Below are 27,741 nucleotides of genomic sequence, written 5' to 3' on the forward strand. Positions count from 1 at the left end.
ATTTCAAAGAGAGATGAATACAGAGATTTACAATTCATTTAAATGATAGGATGTTCTTTTGACCTCTGAATTATCAGAATACAGCATAGACAGGGACTGTTGATTACATTGTCGGAGGACCCTACTCATACATATGTAAATACACAAAACCACAAATATTATCTCCCCACATGTCTTTTGAGGGTTGTTTATTTTGCAGGATGTTTAACCCTTTCTAGCCATGCCTCACACCATCTTTTTAGGGAAGGCAAATATTTGCATGTAAATAGGTTGACGGCAGATTAATATGACCACTGCACTGTTTTTAATCATCTGAGAACCCTTCATAAATAACAGCCACTTCAGTGTGATGTACTGTATTTTCAGTGAGCCCTATACACTACACCTATACAGTGAAACTACAACTGGTCTTGAACAGGCTGATTTTAGCTTTTAAATGTATTTTTTCCAGAGTTGTTCAATGTTACCCTTTTTCCACAGTGAAAGAAAGTATTTTAAATGTAATGGGTTTACCGTCTCTCCAGTCTTCCTTGTCACCCCCCAAGCTGTCTCCTCAGTATAGCTAGGCAAAAAAATTTCAGCAAAAAATGCATTTTTCAGGGTCTGAAACTATTTGCTTAATTGGGGGAATAGCATCAGTAGGGGGGAAGTTTCAAAGGGTCGAAATGTTTCAATTTGACTTTTACTTTGAATAACATTTCAATTTGGAATCTGGCCAGTTTAAAACAAAACTCACACAAAAGGTGAAAAACACCCCAAAAGGCCGAAATAAAAAAAAAAAAACTTGGGGAAAAAAAAATTGATTGGACTGAAATGTTTTGGTCGACTCGAAATGAATATAAAAACTGAAAAAATGTCCTTTCGGGTCAACTCAAAACATTTCAGTTTTTTCAAAATCAAATTTTTACAAGTCTTCTGATTCAGTGAAAAAAATTGTTGGTTCAAATCAAACTGGAATTTTTTTCAGTTTTTCTTGTTTGGCTCCTGAACCGAAAAATCTAGTATTTGCTCAGCTCTAATCATTTAATCTTTGGGAGGTGGGAGAGAATTTCTTTTTTGTGGCTTTAAAATGTGGTCATCTTGATTCTGGTAAGCTGCTTTTTAAGGTTTTAACTTTGACCCAGCTTGCAATGAGATGGATGGTAGGATGGGTATCCCCTTTTTCCAGCTGTCTCAGAAATAATATTAATAGATGAGAATACAGTGAAATAGGAAGTAATCTGAGTTCCGAGCAATTGTTTAACAAATATGAGTCAGTTCTGTAATTTGTAGCTCTTTATTTTTGTAAACATTCTGCTTGATCTAAATAAAAAACGGGGAGGGGGAGAAGGAGTTCACACTAGTGCTACACTGATTCTTAACTTCTCTGCTCCTCGCTCCTTCCCCTCAATTCCTACAAGTTCTTTTACATCTTTTTTTTCTTCTCCCCTTCACAGTGGTAGTCGCTCTTCTAAAACCTTTAAACCAAAGAAAAACATTCCGGAGGGGTCTCACCAGTATGAGCTGTTAAAACATGCAGAAGCCACGCTTGGAAGCGGTAATCTCCGGATGGCCGTTATGCTGCCAGAGGGTGAAGATTTAAATGAATGGGTTGCAGTTAATAGTAAGTTGACTGACCTTTTTTTACATGAGGTGGGCAGTGATGTGTCTGATAATGGATAAGGACAACTGCATAGCTGTCTCTTGTGCAGTGTGTGGTTCTTAATGCACTGGTCAGTCTATGTTGTACTGTAATTGAAAGAGCAGAACTGTGGTGTCTGTTAGAATTCACAGCAGCTAAGTGGCTCAAGCTAAAAACCCCTCTGTCCCATGTGGTGAAATTATGGGTTTTTCCAAAACCAATTGCTTCTCTTTGTGGTTAAAATCTAAATGCTCATTCACAAATCAGATGAGCAGTGAAGGGGAAACACCAACACTGTTTCTAGCAAATAACTAAGTATCATCCTAGGGTGATTTACTCCTTCAGATTCCAGCTAGAGCTGTGTTTCTCAACTGTACATGCTTCTCCACATTGAGTTTCAAACATTTGCTTGGATGAATACTACTCAGGATCAAGTCTAAAATGGATGTGAAGATTATAAATGTGTATATATAGAATGTCTTCCGTCTGCCCTCACCAAATTCTAAGCTTTTTCTTTACATTTCCAAAGCTAATCTCTTCCTTTTGTTCCTGTCAAGGTGTTAGTCTATGTTCTGGTAACTTCCTGACTTGGTTATTATAACTTTGTCCTTGCTGTTTCTCCTATCACTTTCTTCCCATCCAGTCTATGCAAAAGAGATGCCCAAATTATCATCCTTTCTGCCTGCTCTAACCATGTTTCCCCTTCTTCTTTCTCCCCCTCTAAATATTTACACTGGCTTCCTCTCTTCTGCAGTAAGTTCAAGGCTCTCCTCACTTACAAAGCTCTCTTGAATACCATCCCTGCCTACAACTCCCATACTTCATATTTTGCACATGCCTCTCCTGATCACTCATTTTATCTCCTTTATACTGCCTTTCCTGGTGCCCCATCATCTTGGAACAAACACTCAGGGAGCCAGCCCCCTCCATCAAAAATTCCTACAGCCCTACATTTCATGGAGAGTTTTGGCTGTAATAATCGGATGCCCCATGTAATGTTGATATTCTACCTGTTTTGCATTTAGACTGTAGACTCTTCAGGGCAGGAACTTGGTGGTTTGGTGTGCTTCCCCTGTTGCACAATGTTGTATACATGGGTGTGCAGTATAAATAGTACTTTGGACGAATGTATATTTTAAACAGTGTGTTTCCTTCCACATTTTATGCTGCTTGGACAGTAAAGCAATTCTGCCCAGCTTGACCTTCTAGTTCCTATGCATCCGCACGATGCTACGGTACGAGTTTCCAACATTACAAGGGAAAGAGGTCGTTTACAAAATTTAGCATGAATAGATTTTTTTTAAACTGTCTAAAAAGCAAACTAATTTTGGTGACTAAACATTACCAAGGATGCTTCATATACCAATTATACTACTCCTGCTTTCGGTTGCTCTCCAGTTTGCCACCATCAAAGCCTATTAAAGGTGGCCTGTAAAGGACAAACATTGGGTTTGTTACCTGTTTAGGATATATAAAGAAGGCCTAATATTGTGTGCCCTCCCTAGTAGAAGGGTATGTTCTCCTCATGCTGCAGGCACAACTGTACAAGTAAAGCAGTTTGCCTCAGTCTGAGGGAGCAGAGAGGGCAATGTTTCAAAACTGCTGGGCAAAGAACAATGGAGGAGAAAAATAGAACTTAGGAATTGCCCTGCCAGATTAGACTGGTGCTATGTCTCATCTGATGTCATGTCTCGTGACCGTGGCCAGTATTTGGTAATACAGAGGAAAATGGTAGGATCCCTGAATTGGGTAATTACGGAGTTATTTGCCCATATAAGTTTCTTCCTTATCCCAAACAGTGGGTGGGATGGTTGGCTGATGCATGAGGGTTTATGTATCGTTTAACGTAATTGTGGATTTTCCTCTTATCCATATAAATGCCTAACCCTTTTTGATTCTTGCCAGAACTTGACCTCTATGATGTTTTGTGCCAATGGGTTACATATGTGTGTCAAATAGTTGATCCATTTTGCAAAACAGTTTTATTGGGGAAACTTTCAATGAAGTTGAAAGGCAAAAAAACTAAAATATTTTTAAATTATTGGGTTTAACGTTCTACATGTGCAATAAACATATGAGCTTAAAAACCCCTTATGAGAAGCCTGCTATTCTCCTTTTTTCAGAGAAGAAAGAAATTGAGGTACAAAATTTTAAATGTCTTCCCCGAAGACACAGTGACAGATGTGGAAATAAAACCCACAAACCTTGGTTCTTTACTTGTTTTAATCAGCAGATAACACACACTTCCATAACTGGAGAAACTGCTTTAAAAAAAACCACTACAGCCTTCAGCTCTGTGACTGAAAAGGGGAAATTAACAGGCTAAGGCACTGCATAACATATGTCAAAAACGGGTGGCCCACACTGTGCTTGTTTGTCACACACTGATGAATCTGGAGGTTGGGAGATATGCTTCATGCCCTTTTGAAACTCAGAATGTGGGCTTCAAAGCAATAACAGTCATACTTTCAAAGCCTTTGTGGATTTGGGCATGTCTGCATTTAAGGAGACATCAGGGTTAGTGGGGTTTTGGGGGAGTGAGGATTGGAAACCTAATTAACAGCTCTTGAAGACTGGAACGTTCAAAATTGGCTGCAATATACAAAATCTGCTTGCAGTTCTTTTGATATTAAAATTTCCTATTAAGATTTTAATAATTTATGGTGTGTTCCCCCCCCCCCCCAACAAGTGTTAACAACCCTCCCTTTCCATGACTACCTCCCTCTTCCCCTTCCCCCTCCCTCCCTGAATGATGTCTTGCCATTTGCTGCTACGGTACTGCTTCTCCAAAGAATGTGCACTAAACACATGATCCACCAGTCTTGAGCTGATTTGCTCCTGGGTGATTGTGTTTGCACAATGCAGTTTATAGCCTGTGTTTACTACATCAACTGAAAAGTGGGATGAACTAAAATAACTGGCAGGAATTTGCTGGGCATGCTCTGCATATAGTCTGTGAAGTAACTTTCCTTAAGTGTCATTTATGGAGCCTAAAGGATCTCTCCTGTCCTCTCCCCTACCTCAGATACTTACCTTGACAATCCTTGAGTTCTGGGTGTGGATCCCTTTTCCATGAGGGGATTGCCCAAAAGAACTCCCTTAAGTTCAGACCTTTCACTGGGGGTTTGTTACTGAGCAGTGCAAGTTATTTTCATAGTGCCCTGCCCCAAGCTCAACCCCAGCCTTGGATAACAGGTTCAGTGAGACTGAAATGGCTGAGCACGATGTTTCATGTAAAGACTGCAAAACCCACAGTGCTCCCTAGCGGTCTGCAGATTGTACTTGTGGGAGTGCTGCATTTTGTAACTGATAGCTCTGTAAATGTCATCTTCTAATGAAGGCTATCAAGACAAAAATGTCTATCTGAATGCTCCAAAGATGAGTCAATAGGATATTCAGCTACTTGTGCATTGGGAGCGAAGAGCCTTATTCTTAGCTGAACACTCATTCAGATGACATTTAAGGATGTGATTTGTTTGTCAAGCTCACTCAATGAGGGCATTAATTGAGTATTTTGGGGATCCATCTCAGCATGACACAGGCATAGAAGTGGCCCTAATTTGGTTTCACACACCTTGCCCAAGTAAGATAAGTAGTGGAAGGTCTTAAGTCTCTTAGGGCTTGTCTACACTGCCACTTACAGCACTGAAACTTTCCTCGCTCAGGGGTGTGAAAAAACACCCCCCTGAACGATGCAAGTTTCAGCGCTGTAAAGTGGCAGTGAGGACAGTGCTATAGCTCTGGGAGCTAGTCCCCTCGCGGAGGTGGGGTTTTTTACAGTGCTGGGAGAGCTCACTCTGGAGCCGTGACTACACAGCTGATGTTAAAGCGATGCTGCAGCAACACTTCAATGTCGGCTGTGTAGACATACCCTAAGGGTACATCTACACAGCAAGCAGCAACCCATTGCAGAGCCCAGGTCTACAGACTCAGGCTTGCGCTAAAGTTTTAAAAATAGCTGCATAGATGTTTGGGCTTGGGCTCTGAGGCCCACCCCCGGACCTAGGCATCAGAGCCGGAGCTCCAGCCATAGCTCAAATGTCTACACTGCTATTTTTAGTGCCAAAGTGCAAATCCCACAAGGCTGAGTCTGTAGACCCAGACTCTGAGACATGCTGCCATGGGCTGCTGTTTGCTGTGTAAAAGTACCCTCAGTGCTTTCGTTGAGTCTGCAGACAGACGGAAACAAAATTAATTGTGCTTCTGTTCACATTGTCAAAACTAGCCATGCAGCCAAAAGGGCTAGAAACTTCATTTAACAGTGACAAAATGAAATACAGTAACTCCTCACTTAAACGTTGTTTCGAAGTTACGTCGCTGCTCCATTAGGGAACATACTTGTTTAAAATTGTGCAATGCTCCCTTATAACGTCGTTTGGCTGACTTTATAAGGGAGCGTTGCACAAGTTCCTCTGCCTCCTCCCCCTCCCTTCCTCCCTCCCTCCCAGCGCTTCTCCCGCTGCCAAACAGCTGTTTGGCGGCACTTAGGACTTTCTGGGAGGGAGGGAGCGAGTGAGTGGGGAAGCTTTGAAGGGGAAAGCGCTGCTTTTCTCTGGCTGCTGGCTGCGCGGCTGCCCCTGCTCCTCCTGAGTCCTCCTGCCCGTGCTTGCAGGGCCGCATTCTGAAAGGGGCTTTAGAGCTGCAGGCCAGGGCCCCGGGCCCCCCTTAGCCCAGGGCCCTGCAGCCCCTAAAGCCCCTGCATTCCGGGTGACCCTGCCTGCCAGGAGGGGGGGGGGGGCAGCTCCCAGAATCGCGGCCATGGGGGCGGTGCCGTGCTGCACAGAGCCACCTGCACATCCCCTGCACCAAACAGGAGCTGCCCCAGGTAAGTGCTCTGCACCTCCTGCCTGCGCCTCCTCCCGCACTCCAACCCTGAGCGTCCTCCTGCATCCTAACTGCCTCCCAGACCCCACACCCCCACCCTGAGCACCCTCCCGCACCTTAACTTCCTCCCAGACCCTGCACCCCCAGCCCTGAGCCCCAGGGGTAAGCCAGGGGCACCTCCCCACGACAGTACAGTACTGTACAGTATATAATGCCTTTTGTCTGCCCCAAAAAATGTCCTTGGAACCTAACCCCCTGCATTTACATTAAATCTTATGGGAAAATTGGATTCGTTTAACATCGTTTCACTTAAAGTTGCATTTTTCAGGAACATAACTACAACGTTAAGTGAGGAGTTACTGTAATAGATTTTGTAAATTGCAGCTGAATCTGTCTAAATTTCACATCAATTTTTTTTGTTTGTTTTTTGTATGTAAAATATCATAGATCATCTTTTCTTGTGGATTTGTCTTACTTGAGCTCGCCAGCAGAGACTTTTACAGTAGCTGGATTCTTCCTGGGTGGAAGGCAGATGGGAATAATTGTGGGAAGACAGATGGAACCTTTATCACGATGAAGTGTTATGCATAGAACCGGAAGTATTTAGCTGTTACCAATCACAAATTGTTCCATGAAATACAGCTTGTGATTGATTCTCCTGTTTTAATTTTGCCTGTAATTTACATTGAACTGAGACAAAATATGCTCCTATATTCCTTTGCGTGGCATTGGAGCAACCAGGAGTGTGCCAACTGCAATCATGATCAGTCAGTGGGGGGGAAAGTAGGTTTATTTTTATAAATTGATTACAGAATCCAAGCCTTTCAAAAACAAGAGCTGAAAGTTAGGCTCCTAAATAAGAGGCCTGATTTTTAAAAAGCACCCAGCACCTCCTATTGCTGCTTGGGTGCCCAGCAAGTTTGAAAAAAAATGTTTAGGCTCTGTTTTAAAAAATGTTGACCAAGATAGATTATATATGGTAACTCTTTTCCTTCCTTGCGAAAGGTGCAATATTATTAAATGTTTCAGACAGCTGTCTCCCAGAATGTGTAATAAGCATGCCCCCAAAATAAACAAATGCTCAATGAAATGCACTGCTAAATGAAGTGCAATGTTTTTAAATACATTAAAAGGCCAAAACATAAATTCTTAATAGTTGGCTCATAAGCAGCAGAACAGAAATCGTTGTATGGCGATGGACGTTAATAGAACATTTACACGCAACTGTCTATTTTGTCTGAGCCTCACATTTCCTTTGTAATATTTACAAAGCAATTAACAATGTGGAAGCTTCATTACATAACTCTATACACCTGTTCAGCAGTGGGAATTTTGTAATTCGAACTGCATGAAGTTTGCATTGTTGGCAGACTGTTACCAGACTAACTGACTATTTAAATTCTTACAGCTGTGGACTTCTTCAACCAGATCAATATGCTTTATGGTACCATTACAGACTTCTGTACAGAAGAGAGCTGCCCAGTGATGTCAGCTGGCCCAAAGTAAGAATACTTGTTATATATTATTGAGAGAGTGCAACTTTTGAGATCAATCTCTATTTGCAAACGTGTGATAATGCTCAGTTCCTCTTGCATTAAAGGTGACTTACAAAGATGGAGAAAATGTTGTGCCCTCTCTTGTTGCTTTATGATATAAAAAGAAGACCTGACAATGCGGGGATGGGGGGAAAGGGGGGGGGGACACTGAGGTTCTCCCCCACCCCCAATCTTAGAAATATCTTGAATGTCCAATTTGATCTTTCCCAGTGAGTTCTCTAACAAAAAAAAGTCTCTGTAAGGCAGACTGGTATCCATGTAACCCCCTAAATGAAGGGTTGGGGATACGGAAAGCTTTCTTTTTTTCATGTGTTTTAGTTAACTAGATATTACAAAAATAATCAACCACAGTTTTAAACAGTCTGACTAGAAATCCCTCCCCCTCTCAATTGCTGAAGTTTGACTCACTTGATACATGTCATCTTGTACTTCTGCTAGTTCTGCAGCTGTCCAGTGTCTTACAGAGTGGAAAATACCTGACATTCTAATGTAAAATAAACTGGGAAACAAATTTTCTGTATACTGAAAAGAGCTTGATATTACACATAAATATTTTATAAAAAAGTGTACGTGTGCATCTTCCACCTCTCTCTGCTTTTACTTCCATATGCAACATGAACTCTGAATTTGTAATATGTAATTAAGGAATACAGTGAAACTATTCATCTGCAATACTGTTTATCTGATTAGAAGCAAGCATGCTGTGTTGACTTGGTGGGCTTAAGTTAGTGATAAAGATTTAGAAGAGTGCTTGTCTACCCATGCAACCAGCCTAGTGTGGTGCAGTTATACCAGTATAAAAGTGTCTTCTACTAGCAGAGCTTGTTCCCCTTTCCATACGAAAATAAGGCCTGGTCTAGACAACAAAGTTAGGTTGACATAAGCTGCCTTGCGTCAATCTAGTTGCACATGTGTCTACACTTACATTTGTTTCCCGCCGATGTAAGTGCTCTGTTACAGTGAGGCAGTATTAGCACCTCCCCGAGAGGCATTGAGCTATCATTGTGCTGAGGTTGACACAGTGCGAGTGTAGGTTGTGTCAACCTGAACAGATCTCCAGCAGCTGTCCCACAATGCTCGACACTGACTGCTCTGGTCACAGTTGTGAACTCCACTGCCCAGGGTTCACTGAGACTGGAAGGCCGCCCTCTCCTTTAAAGCCCTGTACATTTTTGAAATACCTTTTTCTGATTGTCCAGTTTGGTGAGCATGCCTACCAGCTCTCCATTGTTGTGTGCACCTGCCCAGCTGACCATGCCGGCGACACTCTCCAGACATGCTCTGGCCTGGAGATAATTGTCTCTCCTTGACCTGTGTGGAGAAGATGCTGTAGAAATGTGGGCATCTGTAAGCAGATTGCATCGGTGATTCAAGAGAAGTGGTACGACAGGGATCAGCAGCAGTGCTGTGTGAAAGCAAAGGAGCTGTGGCAGGCATATCAGAAGGCCAGGGAGACCAACAGTCAATCTGGTGCCGAGCTGGAGACCTGCCACTTTTACAAATTGCTGCAGGCCATGCTTGATGGAGACCCCACTACCACCCTGTAGACTACTCGGCATACCTCTGAGGAGCTCAAGTCAGAGGCCCCTGCTGTGAACAGTGAGGAAGAGGAGGAGAAGGAAGAGCAGGAGGATGGGGGACATGCGACCTGGGGGTCCAGTTATGACACAAGCCAGGACCTGTTTGAGGCTCCACTACAGTCCAGTCAGCCTGGGCAGTTGAGCATGGGCAAGCCCGATGCAGCGGAAGGAACCTTGGGTAAGTGTTTCAAAGTATTTCCCATTACAATGATGTGCCCCCAGCTTAACAAGACACACCTATTGACTTTTCATTAATTTACTCACTCCAGAAGAGGTAGCAGTACAACAATAAGAGGTAGAGTTACCTGCTTTTCGTTCCCCTGTAGAATTAGGCAGGAGGGCCATGCAGCGCAGTTTGTTTGTGTATACCAGGATGTCTCCTTAATCCTCCTGAGATCTTGATAAAACTTCCATGGCAGTACTCTGCAATCCTCTCCCAAAGGTTTCTAGGGATGGCAGCCTTATTTTTTCCCCCGGGTAGGACTTTCCCACGCCAGTCAGCAATAACTTTGGTAGGCATCGTTGCAGGAAACAGGCTGGCAGTATACTGGCCTGGGTGGCTTCGGGACACCAGTAGCAGCTGTGCTCCACGTGCCTTTGTTACCCCAACGAGTGAGATATCCGCTAAAATCACCACCGCCTGTGGAAAACAGTGCCAGTATTCAACACCGTTGCCCTTTACTCGTAGTTCCATGCAACGGAGCAATTCCCTCCTCATTTCCCTTCTCCCTGGTGGGCCGTACTTACCATGACTGCTGCTGTGAATGGTGCCGTGCATGAGCATTCCAAAGCAGCAGTGTCAATAAGCATGTCTTGTTTAAAACTCATGGGGAGCAAGGGAAGGGAGTTCTGAATCTTAACTTTGGCTATCCGTTGTCATTATATTGACAATGGTACCTCTGGATGTTTTTCTGTAGTTTCTGCTGTTGCAGCCTTGAGGGATTTCCCCTCCACACCTGCGGAACACCTGAGCCACAGAAGGAGGAGAAAGAAGAGGACTAGAGATGACATATTCAGTGAGATCTGGGAAGCCAGTGTTGCATCAAATCATGAGCAGAGGGCCTGGAGGGTGAATACTGCCGACTGTATGGAGAAGGAAAGACCTGACAGGAGAGAGGCACAGGAGTCCCACCAGGAAAAGGAAAGGGAGGGAGATGCACCAGGACATAATGGGGCTTCTCTGGCAACAAACACAGATGCTGCAGATTCTTGTGGACCTACAGGTTCAACAATCCCGGGCTCGCCTCCCTTTGCAGTCCATGGAAAACTCCATTACAGCACCTCCCTACATCCCCCTCAATGTTCCACATGGCATCAGGGGCCACATCCCGAACCCTACCACTCCTCCCTACAGGAATGTTAAGGAGAACCACAGCTTCACATCCACTGACACGTGAAAGCCATGGTTGCTGTGTGTAGCTAACATGGACCTGAATGTTTTTTCCACTTCTTAAGTTCTGTTCCATAAATTTATTAAGGCTTTAATGCATTTGCTTTTAATTTGCACAGAATTTTTTTTACAATATTTGCCTTACTCAATAAAATTTTATTGTTTGGAAAATAATTAATCTTTTAGTTCCCAGCATATGCTGCAGAATGTGTAATGGTAGTGAAAGCACCCACTTGCTGAACGGTCTGACACAACTCACAGGATCAGTGACAAACAGTGTAATAGTCATAAATGTACAGCGAGCACCATGAAATAAATAGGTGCATTGACACTGTTATATTCATAACTGTACACCAAGTACAGTACTCCACAATTCCTAACAAGCCCCAAGACAGCCGGGCTCAGGTAGAGCACAGTACATCACAACCCATTACTGTGGTTTACTGTCAGTGTTTTTTTTAAAGGCTCCCAGAGCCATATAGCTCCATGTTGAGCTCTTCTAATAGCCCTTGTGTCTGGCTGTTCAAACTCAGCAGACAGCCGCTCTACCTCTGCTCTTCATCCTGGCAGCAACTTTTCCCCCTTTGCTTCAGAGATATTATGCAGGACACAGCAGGCTGCTATAACCATTGGGATATTTTTCTCACTAAGATCCAATCTTGTGAGTAAACAACACCAGCTTCCCTTCAGTCTACCAAAAGTACATTCAACTGTCATTCTGCACCTGCCGAACTGGTAGTTGAATCTTTCTTTGGTGCTGTCGAGGTGGCTGGTTTATGGCTTCATGAGCCAGGAGAGCAAAGGGTAGGCTGGTCCCCCAAGATCACTGTTGGCATTTCAACGTCGCCTATGGTGATCCACTGGTCGGGAAAGTAGGTCCCTGCTTGTAGCTTTCTGACCATTCCTGTGTTTTTAAGATGCGAGTGTCGTGCACCTTCCCTGACCAGCCCACTTTGGTGTTGGTGAAGCATCCCGGTGATCCAGCAGTACTTGCATAACCATAGAAAAGTAGCCCTTTCTGTAGATTACGCTGTGGCAAGGTGGTCTGGTGTCAAAATAGGATATGCGTAGGGGTCACTCGACTGCGGTTTTGGAACCCTGCTGCTGCAAATCCATCCACTTAAGTCCTGCACGTTGCCAAGAGTCACTGTCCTGCAGGAGGCGATTAATGGCCCTGCACGCTTACATGACAGCAGCCCCCAGAGGGGATTTTCCAACTCCAAAATGATTTCCCACTGACCAGTAACAATCAGGCATTGTAAGTTTCCACAGTATGATTGCCACTCACTTCTCCATTGTCAGTGCAGCTCTCATTCTGGTGTCCCTGCGCTGGAGGGCTGGGACAAGCTCAGCACGCAGATCCAGGAATGTGGCATTGCACATCCAAATGTTCTGCAGCCACCGCTCATCATCCCAAACCTGCATTACGGTGCAATCCAACCAATCAAGGCTAATTTCTCTGGCTCAGAAATAGTGCTCCACCATCTGCAGCTACTCCTTGAATACCACCAACAATCTTGAATTGGTTCTCGCTGTGTCCCACAGCATCTGACCTCTACGAAATCGTCATGTTCTCTGCTGATTTGATTCTTCTTGCAGCTCTGCAAATACCAGAGGATCATGCATTCTGTGTTTGCAATGCTTAATACAATAGTGCAGAACTGTGCAGGCTCCATGCTTCTGTCAGAGATGTCAGACAGCAAGGAGGGCCACACAGGCTTGTGGGATTTTTTTTAAAAAGGTAGGAAAATTATGGGATATAGATGACCTTATGGGACGGAGAAAGTTGCTTGCCTGGAAGGTGACCCCTTGCTCCCAGGTCACTCCTGAGTGACTCATTTCTGCCATACAGTGCATTGCCAAATCTTCCCAAAAGGCAGTGCGCTGAACGGTGGGACCAAGCACCTACATCCCACCACAATGGGATACCCGTACCGCACCGAGCGTCAACACACACACTCCTGAGTGCACGCAGTGCCGACACATGGAACCAAGTATGCATGTGCACAAGTGGTATACTAACTGCATCAGCTTTATGCCGACGTAACTTATGTTGGCAAAAGTTTGCTGTGTAGACATGGCCTAAGATATACCAGTATAAAGCGCCTTTATTCAAGTATAATTGCATCCAAACTAGGACTTTTACCAGTAAAGTATAGTGGTTAAAAATCCCACCTCTAATCAAAAGTGATATGATAAAAGTCAAAAACTATGTAGGCCATGTCTTGAATTTTTTCTTTCAGGTGAGTCACGGTCAGAGCTACTATTTCTAATAAATAAGTAAAATAATGTGAAGGATGTGAGAGCTGCCCGTAACATTTTGTGCATGTTATGTCTGTCTGATCGTTAGGGTGTTGCTTGTCATATTTCCAAAGGGTGGAGGATGTACTCTAGCATGTTGGAATTATTTAATAATGTTAGAAATTATTAATATTATTATGGGAGACCACCAGACACTAATATAACCATAAATTCCTTTATTAAGTCCAAAGGCCAGATGGTATTTTATACAATTACTCTATACATGCCTTACGGCCTAAAAATAAACAGTTACTACGCCCAACACCGTAACAAAGGGCTGCTCTACACTACACAGTAAGGTCGACATAAGGCAGTGTTTACACTACAGCCTTCCTCCTGCTGATGTAAGTGTCTTACTACACTGACATAATAACTGCACCTCCACGAGAGGTATAAGGCTTATGTCGGTGTAGTTAGGGCAACGCAGTGTGTGCGTTACTTACATCAGCTGTTGGCGCTCTTGTCAATTTCGTGGCTAGAGCCCTGCTGCCAGCAATTCCCAGAAATGGGGGTGTCACATCAGCTAGGTCTACCCACACTTTAGGTAAGACACTTATGCATATAGGCTCTTGTGTTAAGAGCCCTTTGCTTTTGTTATGCTTTGTTCCTATTGATGAGATTAAGTAATGCTTTGTTTTGGAAAGGCTGTTTTATGTTCCTGTGTTCTCACACTGGTCACAGCTCGTGAAGGGAAGAATAGTGGGGCTCGCTGGCTGCGGAATCACAGGTGGTATACAGGACCCAATCTGAGAGTGGGAAAATTGCAGGATTCCACCCCGCAACAGGTGAAGGCAAGAGGTCTTAACACTTAAGAGGGTTGCACTCGGGAAGACAGACAGTAATCAAAGGTACAATTAGCTCTGAGCCGTGACAATGAAAACAGGGAGTATTGACAAAAATAAATAAAATAGAAGTAGATCTTCATGGACCATGAGTCTCATAAGCTGAAGTGAGCTAATTTGAGAAACTTTTGCCAGGCACCTTTTTGTGGGGGGGAGGAGAAGGGTGGGGAGGAAGGAAGGAGAGTTCTTAGAACTTAAAATGGGGATGATACTTACCAATACTGTAAAGCACTCTGAGATCATCAAATGTGAAGCACAATATATGCTAAGTATGTATTACTACTGTTACTGATATTTATTATTTAATTTGGTTTATATGCAACCTTCTAGTTAATCACTACAAAAATACATATGTTAACTTCCTGTGTCCTGCTCTCTGGTTGCAACATCCTTCTAGAAAAACTGAAAAATGCAAGATATGTAGATTTTTGCCATAAATTTTTGACAAGATGGGTGTAGCACTATTTAGTTATATTAAAAGGGAAACAAATATCTGATTAGTGATGCACAAAACATGTAGCATATAAATGGTTCACTGTTGCAAATCACTGAGACATCCCATCAGTTTTCAAAGCAAAACTGAAAGATTTGTTTTCAGAAGCTTATGAAATATGTAACCAAACTGAAGATCCACTGATGTGTGAAAATAACCTTCCCTCTGGCATGGGTATGGAGTCTTGTGCATCTGCTCACATTATTAGGGTTTAGTCTTTGCAAATCCCAAGATAAATATTTGAGGTAACCCCCTGGAAGACAGATTGGGCTAAAGCACTTTTTTGACATGCGGAATCCTACCTTGTGTTCTGGGCAAGCCTTAAATGCAAGCAGCTTCTGGGCTTCTGTGTCTGAGGTCTCTGCAGCTCACACTCACCACCTCTTTCCAGCAGCTATCTTAGGCCTTGGCTACACTTGCAGGTTAGCGCGCCTTAAATCAGCCCTGGGCGCCCTAACTCCCGAGGTGTCCACACTGCAAGGCACTAAGGGTACATCTACACTACAGGGGGGAGTCGATTTAAGATATGCAAATTCAGCTACGTGAATAGCGTAGCTGAATTCGACGTATCGCAGCCGACTTACCCCGCTGTGAGGACGGCGGCAAAATCGACTTCTGCGGCTTTCTGTCAACGGCGCTTACTCCCACCTCCGCTGGTGGAGTAAGAGCGCCGATTCGGGGATCGATTGTCGCGTCCCAACGGGACGCGATAAATCGATCCCCGAGAGGTCGATTTCTACCCGCCGATTCAGGCGGGTAGTGTAGACCTAGCCTTAGAGTGCCTGGACTCTGCAGCTGGAGCACTCCTGGTAATCCATCTCCACAAGAAGCATAGAGCTTGCTGTACCCTGGCTGAAATGCCCAGGTGTCAGTGTGGATGACGTGTTGCATTACTTCGCTGTGATTGGCCTCCGGAAAAGTCCCATAATCCCTTGAAGTCAAATGGCCACTCTTGTCATTGTTTTGAACTCAGCTGCAGGCATGGGGATATCCCCTTTCAAAGCTCCATTTCTAACAGCCAGCGTGCTTAACTGCTCCGGGACAAAGCTAACCGTTACTATGGAATGCTGCTGCTGCTGAGGCAGGCTGTGTGGGGGGAAGGGGGAGCGGGGGCTGATGGGGTTTCCCCCTGCCGCTGTCTGGACTTACAAGACAGCATGCTGACACACTCTGCCTCCCAAAACACACTGTCTTTTCCCCCCACATACACACTCCCTGTCACACTCCACCCCCTCCACCATTTGAAAAACACACTGCAGCCACTTGCACACTGGGATAGCTACCACAATGCACTGCTCTCTGTGGCGTTGCAAGAGCTGCTAATGTGGTCACGCTGCTGCGCTTGCAGCTGACAGTGTAAACACACGGCAGCCCTTTCCCTGCTGCTGTCTCCGAAGACTGGTTTAACTCTGAGCGCTCTACATCTGCGAGTGTAGCAATGCCCTTAGGAAGGGACCTTTAAGTACAGGAAGTTATTTACTAGGGTTCTTTGCATACCTCCCTGGCCTGAGATCTTGCTTGGAGATGGGGACCTGCTTGCAGGTATAAGACTGGAATGATTTCTGTTATTAGCAAGGGTCAATTTATGTTCTTCACATCTACATACCATGCACTGTGGGCTCAGTCCTGTTCCTGTGGCTCCGGGTCTTCACTGGAGGTTTTACCAGACTAGCCCTTTACAAGCATATTAGGTACCTTGAGCAACGAGCAATCAATTAACTGTTAAAAATGCTAGTGTAGACATGCCCATTGAGGTCAGTAGCAGCAGCGGGAACAGTCCTTATGTCCACTACCCAGTCGTCCATTGTATGGCTAGTTGTCAGAAAAATAAAAAGAGGGAAAGAAAATAGTAAGTTTCACTTACTCATGTCTTAAAACAGTGTCTCCTATTCATACCCATATTCTTTCCTCAACCCAACCAAAACGAGCTACACCTGCTTTCAATCATCAGTCCTCATTACTATATTTGCCACATCAACTGTCATGTAACCATAAGCAGAACAAGCACATTGAAAAGTTATTCGTCTGCATAAAATATATGGTTAAAATAATATGTTTACAAGGTACTAGGAAGGAGGGGAAATTGAGTAATTGCTTCATTTTCCCCTTTTCTCATTGGTTTTCATGTCTGCCAATAGGTACACACTGGAAAAAACATGAAGGCCACAATTTTCACATCTGGATATCTAGGGTTAGACTTCCAAGTCCAAATTTAGGTATCTTCATAAAAGTGGCCTTTTTTTTTTTTTCTCTGAGTGAGCACTTAAAGATCCCTTTGACTTCAGTTAGATTTGTGGGTGCTCAGCACGTCTGTATTCAGGCACCTACACAAAAGAGGCCTGACTTTTAGAGGTGAAGAGTATCCACAAATCCCAATTTTGGCCTAAGCTCATAAACTTAAATATGAAATTTCTGTTCCTCTGCCTTACATGTCTGCTGTGAGAACAGTTATATATTCTCATTTGAATCTGCCTCTTTTAATAGCTCCTCTCTCTCAGCAGTGTGCCAACCCACTTACCTTTTTCTGACCTCTTCCTTTGCTCCAGTGTCTCTTGGCAAATGGGAGAGTCAAAACTGATTACAGTATTTTAAACTGTGTCAAATTAATATCTCTTTACTGGGATTTAAAGATGTTATATATAAAGTTCCTATGTATATAATAATACCCTTAAAAATCTTAATCCTAGCCACCTAGCATTGGTGCTTTGCTTAGCAAAAGTGATAGTTTTGTTCTACAGCCTTCTCAAAGGTATTTTTATTGGAAAGAAAAAGCGTATGTGCGTATAAGAATTCTGCGGAGGAGGAGTTGGTCTTGTTATCTTTAATGCGTAGGCATATTTTCACATTTAGGTAGAATCATTAGCATATGTGAATAGAAAGAACGATTAACTAATCTGTCTCAATCCTGGTAAATCCTAACAATGTCATTTGGGGCTGTTTGATCCTACAGCTAGTCACTGTAAATGTTATATTTCCTACTCTACCCACTAAATATCATTTTGTCTCTATTATAACATGATCCATGAGCATTACAGAGGTGTTGGGGGTTTTCTCTCTTTTTTTTCAAACAAGACCAATCCAACCATAAGGTTGAGTTTTAGTTGATGGCAATGGCATGGTATGTTTGTTTTACTACTAGAGATGTAGGTGCTTGCTCACTCATTTGAGTCAATGTATGAGTCTGGTTTTAATCTTCCATAACTGCCCTAATGCTGCTGCTCTATATTTTGGGAACCCTCTAAAGAAGTTTCAGTCCCAGAATAATGTTTTGATTAATACATTTAATCATGCGGAAAACACTGATTTTTATCATCTTCGTGACCCCTAGAAGTACCAAATGTAATACAGCACCCAGTATTCTTACTGGTACCCACACTTTATTGCTGCTATCGAACAAACCATCTCAAAGTTTTAGTCCAGTTTCTTTTATGAAGCCAGACATGTGGGGATTGTCAGAGTATTTGAAGATTATCTCTGCATATTTCCACTTATAGTATGTGTTGTGGAAGAGAGTATATCTTTACTATTTCTTAGAAGTCATACCACTTCATACTCCAAGGTTGTCAGGTCACACAAGCTAAGCAGGGTCCATACGTGCACAAAAGACCTCAGAGGAACAAGGCGATGCTTCAAGAAATGGTTTGGGTCACTATATGACAGACTGACAGTATCCTGAATGAACTTCATTGAATTAAGTTAAACCTTTCTGAATTAGGATTGCTATCTTTGGGGTACATTACATTAGAAATGCAAATGTTTATGTATTATTGTGAGATTAGTATGGAAGTGCTTTAGCAGGAAGACAGGATTAATGCAATTTCTGGAAGGTATGAGAAAGTTCAAAGGACTTTTTAGGTCAATACCCATGGATTGGGTTTCCTAGGAAGTAGCTGGGGAATGCAAGTGACACACTTTGAATCCACCCTTTTGAATGTATGCCTGCGGAAAAAAACTATTGTCTACTAATTACCTGCTCTTGAAATGAAAGGGTAAACATGTCATGATTGTGCATGTTCTGAGCTGAAGCTGTGATGAGCTGGTAACTACCCCAGGTCTCCCCTAGGGCTGGGGTTGCTGAAGGTCTGCTCTGCCAGAATCAATGTTAGGACTGGGCAGTTCTTGGTAAACTCATTAACATGCAGGTAGACTCTTTGATTTCTCTCTATGCTAGAACCTAAGAACGGCCATACTGGGTCAGACCAATAGTCCATCTAGCCCAGTATCCTATCTTCTGACAGCACCAATACCAGATGCTTCAGAGGGAATGAACAGAACAGGGTAATTATCGAGCCACTCCTAACTTCTGGCAGTCGGAGTCAAGGGACACTCAGAGCCTGGGGTTGCTTCCCTGACCATCTTGGCTAAAAGCCATTGATGGACCCATCTTCCATGAACTTCTCTAATTCTTTCTTGAACCCAGTTACAGTATAGTTTTGGCCTGCACAACGTCCACTGGTAGTGAGTTGACAAGTCAACTGCGTTGTAGGAAGAAGTACTTCCTTTTGCTTTAAACCTGCTGCCTGTTAATTTCATTAGCTGAGCCCTGGTTCTTGTGTTATGTGAAGGAGTAAATAATACTTCCTTATTCATTTTCTCCACAGTATTCATGATATTTTAGACCTCTATCATATCTCCCCATAGTCATCTGTTTTCCAAGCTGAAAAGTCTTGTCTTTTTAATCTCTCCTTGTATGGAAGCTATTCCATACTCTTCATCATTTTTGTTGCCCTTCTCTGTACCTTTTCCAATTCTAATATATCTTTTTTGAGATGGGGAGACAAGAACAGCACACAGTATTCAAAGTGTGGGCGTACCATGGATTTATATAGAGGCATTATGATATTGATGTCTTACTATCTATCCCTTTCCTAATGGTTCCTAACATTCTGTTCGCTTTTTGGACTGCTGCTATACATTGACTAGATGTTTTCAAAGAACTATCCCTGATTTGATAAACCAAGAGAAATGTGTAAATAAACGTTAGTCTTGTTTACTGCCGTAACTGATCCCTGTTCTAAAAATTATTGTGAAAAGGTTCTCCTAGTTGCTGATTTAACTGACAAAACACCTTAAATTGTTTAAAACAGACACTGTCTGATTAAATTGTGTCCACCATTTTGCTCTTGTTTAAACAAATCTATTTTAAACATATTTTACAAAGATGTATGACCAATAAAATCATTCTCATAATTTTAATTCTGGAGGAAACGTTTTTAAACAAACATTCCCCTGCTGTTTGCCACACAAACATCACAGCATTCTGCTATTGTGTTAAGAATAGACAATGAAAGGGACTAGGCTATTTTCAGTCCAAGCTGAAAAAAATGAAGCCTAAACTTTAGCTGTTTAAAAGTTAATAAGATTTATTTAAATTATTTCAGTTCTCATAATTTAAGATCAGATTTGTAGGATAGGTAACGATGTTTTCTCTGAAAGCACATGGTTTTAAACTGGCAGTATCATTCTCTCTTGTATTTAGAGGAATATAATATACTATAGGAATATAATATAGCTCATTGGTTCCTTTGGGAGGAGTTTAGCACTGCAGCACTCAGCAGTCCTTTTCATTCCTGGGTTGGCAATACGTTCACTCCCTTGGAGATAGGGAAAGACCAGGAGTGTGTCTCTCTAAAAGCATTATAAAAATCAAGTTCAATCCTTAAACTGAAACAAAAAAAACCTTGCCCAGGCTTTTGTATGAGTGACTCAGTTGTGTGTTAAAGAGATGTCTTTCCTTTCTGTTCCAACCCAGATACGAGTATCACTGGGCAGATGGGACAAACATAAAGAAACCAATCAAGTGCTCGGCACCAAAGTACATTGATTACCTGATGACTTGGGTCCAGGATCAGCTGGATGACGAAACACTATTTCCATCCAAAATAGGTAAAAATGAACAGTGAAATCAGCATCCTGTTGTACAGGACTATTAAGATCTCTGGGCATTGAAAAGCATGTATAGCTTTGTGTCTGAATTTACAGGAAGGAAAAATATTGATTCAACCCCAAAGGGAACTCAGCAATAAATAGAAATGGTGAACTGTTGAATATTGAGTTGTTATTTAAATGATTAGTGACTACTGTAGCACAGTTAAAGAACAATTTATTAGTACACTGAAAGGTACTTGCATCTGTTTAAGCAGGTACAATTTGTGTCCAAGGCTATCAGACATGATACATAAAAGAGCAATCCTTAATAAAAACCTGTTAAAATTCAGGATGTAGAAAAAGGGTGTTTCTATTTAATAAGCAAATGTATTTTCATTGATTCTTCAGCTATCTCCTTTTAAAAAGCAGGGTGTTGCTCTAGAGAAATAGGAGAGGAGGAAAAGTCATTCCAACCCCTGTACCCTATCCTCAGTATCTTTTTGCAGAATATAGTGTTTTCCCAACTACCAAAATAAGTTTCTGTGCAGGAAAGATGCATAGCCCCAAGGAGGCATTCCCCTACTGGGTCAGCTTTGCACCCTTGATTGTGAATACAGAACTTATTGTTTACAAATAAATTGGGAAATGTTTTGTTTTGAGGAGGCTTCTTTAAATGCATGGCACTATTCAGCAAGCAGCTAATGACAGCCCATTTTAAAAAATGGACCATCTGTCATAATCAAATGGCTTTTGCTTTTACTTGTTCACAGGTGCAATGAACCTGTAATAGGTTTTGTTTTTTAAGTCATCCCTCTTCCCAACTATACCCTGCTCAGTAGGTGGCAACGTGGAACCTGTTAGCAAGATGGCATTTGCTTTAGTGCTTCAGTTCAGAGCTGTTGGGCACAGCGAGTGGGGGAGAGGACAGCTGCTTTTATTATTATTAACAGTAATGTTAATAGTGTTTTTTAATTATTCAATATTGATCTTACTGTAGTGCACAGAGGGCTCGGATCTCCATTTTGTTTGGCCCTGTTCAAGTATATATGAAGACTTTTTTTAATAGGATGAGGGACTATATTTTGGAAAGCAGTGACTCAGAAAATGACTAACAGGGTCATAGTGGATAACCAAGTGAACATGCACTGCTAATGTGATGCAGTAGCTTAAGAGAGCAAATGCAATCCTTAGATGTATAAGCAAGGAAATATTTAGTAGGAGTAAGGAGGTTTTATTACCCCAGTATAAGGGATTAGTGAGACCACTACTGACCTACTCCGTCCAGTTCTGGTGCCCACAGTGTAAAGGGTATGTTGATAAATTGGAAAGGGTTCAGAAAAGAGCTACAAGAATGATTTGAAGTCTGTCGTAAGGTGAGACACAAAAGAAGCTCAATCTATTTAGTTTATCCAAGAGAAGGTTGAGAGGTAACTTGATCATAGTTATGTACCTATATGGAGAGAAGATTTCTGATAGTAGAGGACACTTTAATCTAGCAGACTAAGACATAACAAGTGGGTGGAAGCTGAAGCTAGACAAATTCAAACTAGAAATTAAGTACAATTTTTTTGACAGCAATGGTAACCATTGGAACAATTTACGTAGAGACGCGGGGGATTTTCCATCATTTGAAGTCTTTAAAGCAAGAATGGGATGTCTTTCTTCAACATATGCTCTAACTCAGATAGGAGTTATGGGCTTGATGTAGGAATCACAGGTGAAATCCATGGCCTGTATTATGTGCTAAGTGAGCATAATCGTCCCTCTGGCTTTAAAATCTATGAAGACCCAGTTTTTCCCCCAAAGAGCTTACCATATGTTTGTTTCTTTTTAGGTGTTCCTTTCCCAAAGAACTTCATGTCAGTGGCAAAGACCATTCTAAAGCGTCTCTTTAGAGTTTATGCTCACATTTACCACCAGCACTTTGATCCAGTAATCCAGCTACAAGAAGAGGCACATCTTAACACATCCTTCAAGCACTTTATTTTTTTTGTTCAGGTAAATTAGCATAAGAATGCTGTGATAATGGTTGCCTTCTACTCTGAAGACAGCATATATTAAAATGTCGATATATAAAAATACCATTCTTTGAGTTTTCTAGCAGTCGGTATAGAAGCAGGTGTTTTTACATAATTGGGCAGCTCTAAGCCCAAGATGCTACCTTATTGGTATTGTAGTGTATAATTATTGCTATAAGTATTAACAGATTGCAACAGTGGATTATGACATGTTTCCACAAGACAGATAAGTACCAAAGAAAACCTTAATTCACAGCCAGTAGAAGAAGAAAACTCTGAAATCAAGCTGCAGAGAGTGCATTTACTGGCTGCTACTGTTTTTCCATCCAGGAAGTGGCCCTTTAGAAGTTATAAAAGGGGGGATACTGTCTGAGCTGCATTGCTGGATGGCCTTAATGCAGAACAGGATCTGAGAAGGGAGTTTACTGAATGTGAAGTAAAATCTTTTTTTGGAATATGGATCTACCAGGCACTTTATTGAGTGCACTGATTCATTTCACATAGGCTGCTGAATAGCCTTCTGATTGTAACCAGGTTTAGTCATTAGTGACCTAGATTGGATTTGAACCAGCTACCTACGTGTTGAAAATGGCTAACAGGTAAGCCTGGACGATTGCAAACTGCAGGGTAACTTTATAATTAAATGTAAAGCTGGTACTAATACTACATTGTCTGTTCAAGTAAAATGTTGTTTTTCCCCCTCTTCTGCAGGAATTCAACCTTATTGACAGAAGAGAACTGGCTCCACTTCAAGAACTGATTGAAAAACTGACCTCCAAGGATAGATAAAAGGAAGTGGATTTGTGGAAATAGCAAGCGTGTGGTATTTCTGGGGGTTTTTGTTTGTTTGTTTTGTTCTGTTTTGAAAACAAAACAAAACCTTGTTCTGTTCTTACAGGCAGCCAAGATCCATTCTTTGTGCTTTTATTAGGGGAAATCTTTGTCTTTTAGTGACATGCAGTAAATGGCTTTTTTTTTCTCATTGTGGATTTTTAGTAGATTTTGAGTGTTTATAAAGGAAGTATGCTTGTTGGGAGATTTGACACTGCTGATGGATGGGTTCTGTTTTGTGTCAATTGTAGCCCATTCTCATGAAGTCCCTGAAAGACTTACATTCTCTAAGTGCCTTGGCAGACTCACTTCTGAGGTGCAAAGCACACACGATACTGAACATTGCTGGAAACACAAAATATAACCTACCCAGGACACTTACTGATGCTTGGTTTAGAATATATATGCTTAAAGTACAAAAGCCATAACTTCCTTAAATCAGTGATCTCCAGCTTTTAATACACAGCATCACCATTTTTTAAGAGAGATGAATATAAAGCTTCTCAAAACTAGGTATTTCTAAAAAACCAAAAAAAGTAAAAATAAAAAATTATAGTGATGGTGACACTTCAGCTCATGTCCTAGTCACCAGACCTAAATGATAAAGATTTTAAAACCATGGACAACCCAGGATAGCAGAGGGCTGGCTCTCCATTCCACTGTAATTTTGCACTGCTTGTTACATATATTTATTTTGTTAATATAAATATCAACTCAGGCCAGCCTAATGTACTGTAAGGTACATTACTTCCTTTAATAAAGTTTCCTAGTATTTCCCAAATGAGCCGACCAATTTGCAAAAGTGTCTTCAGTGAGAAAGAAAGATCTATTTATTCATCATCAAAAATGACACGTAGGTAATATTAAGAAAAATCTTGTTTTAAATCCACTAGAGTGATGCCATTTAAATGTGAACAGTAAAAAGCTAACTCAAGATTAGAGTTCAGATTCTCAAGCTTTTTCATAAGAGAACATCTCTTTGTAGAAAGATTGTCTTGTGGACCACTTTCCATTTGCAATCAGAAGGCCCACAGCCCATCTCATTCATAATTGTATGAGGTGTCTGTGGTAACTATAGCAATTGTTTACACGGGGAAAGTTATATTAAGTAAGATTTGTATATTTTAGCTGTTTTTAGTGTGGCAAGTGCTTTTGTTCTTTTTGAGAAAACAATCCCACAATCTCCTTTTTCATATCTCCCTCCCTTTCTGGTCCTGTTTCTCTCAAACTGGAAACTGGGAGAACCAGTACCATGTGACAAGACATTTCCATTGCCCACCTGAAAGTGGTCCACAGACTACTATTTGGACATCTCTGTGCTATAGCTATGTGAAACTCAGGGGGTTCCCATCTCAGAAATTCATATGGAATGTATCTTTGCTTTCAGTCTGTGTATCTTTGTATCTATCCAATTTTGGCTTCAAATACATTTGTCTTCCACATTTGTAATGTGCCAGCCCCATAGTATCATCAGTATCTAGGTGCCAAATCTCAAAATGAAAAAGTAGCCAGTTTTCACCTGCTCTTGCATCATAATTTAGCAGAACCACAGATTTTACATGATTTTGATGCAAAGACGTAAATTGACCCATGATACTGACCTCCTTTGTAAAGCACTTTGAGAGCTAAAGATGAAAAGCACTATAAAAGAACTAGCTATTATTATTATGCACTACAATGGCTCTTGAACCTTGGTGATCTTTAGATTTTTACAGTTTGTGACAGAACAATAGAAGTGTTGCAGGATATCCTGAAACCATGCAAACATTTCACACACCTGCTTGACACACATTTTTTGACTTTGATAGTCAGGAGTGGGTAATTATGTATGGAAAAACACAATTACACATGCAAAGAGCCTGCAAAATTTGTAACTGGCCATTTGTGCTTGCAGATGTAACTGGTATTTGCATAAACAGATTACATACACACTTAATTTTGGAAGTCAGGCCTACATTCTTGAAATAGGAAACTCCATTGCTTTACTATTACTTACTGAGCAAAATCATCTGAAGCTTGAAAACAACCTTTTACCTAAACAAATATCCTCCAATTGGGCAAAAGATTTCTAGTGTAGCAAAAGCTGATATTAGCTGACTTTTTGTTTGCTTCACCGATTACTAATATCGTAACCTTATTTATTTCTTGAACTAAGCATAGCTCTGGGAATCCAGCTATGGACTAGCAAACTGCCTTGATAGTCTGTTCATTGCATCTCCTTTATAGAAAGACCAAGTTTTAGATAGCTGTTACCTGAGCTTCCCTTACTAATTTGTAAGCCATGCTCACATTGTATCTTACAATTGATTACACTAGTATGGCAGCAATTGTTGGCAGCAGAGAAGTTAAAATTATAATTATCATTCAGACGTTGTTCCTTCAGCTTCATCAAAATGTTTCTTTAAGCTATACAAATCCCTTGCATATCTGTTAGCTGATCTACGTCTTGGATTTATAGGTCAAATTACAGCACAGGGTTTTATCGGCCTTAAAGACACGCTGCCAAGGAGTGGGGGAAGCAATTAGGTTTGTCTTTTTTTCCCTTCTTTGTGATATATCTAGGTCTGAAAGATGTTCCCAAAAAATGGGGTGAAAAGGAGAAGAAGCTGCCATTCTTTTGCTCTCTTATATTAGAAATGTCAGTTCTCGGCTTCCTGTTTTTTCTGGAAGCCTCCGTGAAAAACCGGAGTGGGCGCTTTCTGAGCCCACAGTTAAAGGGTCAAGATGTTTGAATCTTTCACACAGATTGATTTTCTTTCAAGTATTTGAACAAAAAACAGGTTTAAAAAATCAGACTAAAATCCCCTCTCCTCTCAATTGCTGATGTTCCAGTCTCTCCCTTATGTGAAAAAAACAAACAGAACCTCTTACCTGCTTTTGGGAAGAAGATCTTTGAGATCTTCCTACATCAGAAAGAAGTAAAAAGGGTACAAACACAATTTGTTTTCCTGTAACTGGAATATTCACACCCAACGTTTTACTAACTCACTGTTCCTAGAGTTTATAGGCTCTGGGCCAGTACTACTAGGAAGAGCACAGCAATGTGTAATTTACTTCAGGAGTCCACAGCAAGGGCAGCTTGGATGTGCTTCAGACAGCAGTGCATGCACTAGTTGGCTGTACGTCTGAATGCACTCTCTAGTGTCAGAACATGCCCACTCTGAGACTGCGGTGTACTGGCTTGTGCAAGAACCAGTCCCCCCACCTCTCATTCAAGTGTTGGAGAAAGAGGTTCCCTGTGTGTGTGTCTCCCCCTCTCCTCCCCCCCCTCCCCCCCCCCCCCCCCCGCCCAGCAAACTGTGCTGTGCTCATAAAAGACGCTGGTCTTGGTCTCCTATGTTAAGTAAGATCACAGGGAACTTGATACTTCTCTAGGCTGAGCTGCACAAATCGGTGCCTGAGTATTGGTCTTAATACTTTATTTCCTTGCTTTTGGGGGCTAGTCACATGTGTGGGATGGGGTAGACAACTGATCCAGATACTAAATCCAGTTTCAGAACTCTAGCTATAATTAACTGTAGATCTGTTATGGTCCGAGGGTCTCTCTAGTTCCTGGATAATTACTCAACGGACTAAATGGTGCTGGCATCCATCTGACTATTCAGAGGGCAGAGTCATCCCCTAAAACTTAAACTGAACAAACTGTTCTAATGCACTTCAGGCATGAAGAAAACTAAATTTTTAAATTGCTCTTGGGTCTGTGGCCTTTTATGCTTCGCTTCAGTCTGAAGAACATTTTATAGCTGAAAATTGGGGGCTTGTAATGGAAATACACTGACAGGCTTTTAATCGTATGGAGGCGTAAATGGTGCTGCTTTTAATAGCTAACAGCATCTGCATCGTTAATTTTCATTTCCACTGAAAACTGCTTTGCTGAGCTTACTGTAATCAGTATTGGTTTACAGGCTAGTGTGGGTGTTCAGTGTACAGATTATGCTTCTGGCAAGAGGAAAAAGATTTTGACCATTGGTAAGCTTCTCGCATCTCTAGAAGGCACTAGACGTTGGCCTGGTCTACGCTACAAAGTTATGTTGACAAAAGGCATCATATGTTGACCTCGTTGTGCAAGTGTCTTCACTTAAATGTGGCTCCCGGTGACATAAGTGCCCTGCTATGCCAATTTAATAACACCACCTCCCTGAGCGGCATAGAGCTATGGTTGATGATTAGGTCGAAGCATTGCGAGTGTAGACACTACGTTATTTACGTTGACTGTTACTGTCCTCCAGCAGCTGCCCCACACTGATCACTGTGGTCACCATTGTGAATTTCGCTGCTCAGGTGGCACAGAGGCCAGAAGCGTCTCTCCCCTACTCCCACCTTTTAAAGCCCATTAATTTTTGAAATTCCTTTTTCTGGCTTGGCGAGCACATCTAGCAGCTCTCCATTGTTCAGTGGAACTGCCCAGCTGATGATG

At 41.9% G+C, this 27,741-nt stretch overlaps 1 protein-coding gene across 1 annotated transcript in view; it reads left to right on the forward strand.

Moving 5' to 3' along the window:
• Positions 1–26,573, forward strand: part of MOB1B (MOB kinase activator 1B) — a 67,332-nt gene extending 40,759 nt beyond the window's left edge. Inside the window, exons 2-6 of the mRNA XM_054030119.1 lie at positions 1,437–1,603; positions 7,854–7,947; positions 20,360–20,493; positions 22,310–22,473; positions 23,205–26,573. Coding sequence (XP_053886094.1) covers positions 1,437–1,603; positions 7,854–7,947; positions 20,360–20,493; positions 22,310–22,473; positions 23,205–23,282 — 637 coding nt within the window. The 3' untranslated portion in view covers positions 23,283–26,573. The remainder of the gene's footprint in view (positions 1–1,436; positions 1,604–7,853; positions 7,948–20,359; positions 20,494–22,309; positions 22,474–23,204) is intronic.
• Positions 26,574–27,741: the final 1,168 nt, after the last annotated feature.

The sequence above is a fragment of the Malaclemys terrapin genome, chromosome 5, assembly GCF_027887155.1.
Source record: "Malaclemys terrapin pileata isolate rMalTer1 chromosome 5, rMalTer1.hap1, whole genome shotgun sequence".
Classification (NCBI taxonomy): domain Eukaryota; kingdom Metazoa; phylum Chordata; order Testudines; family Emydidae; genus Malaclemys; species Malaclemys terrapin.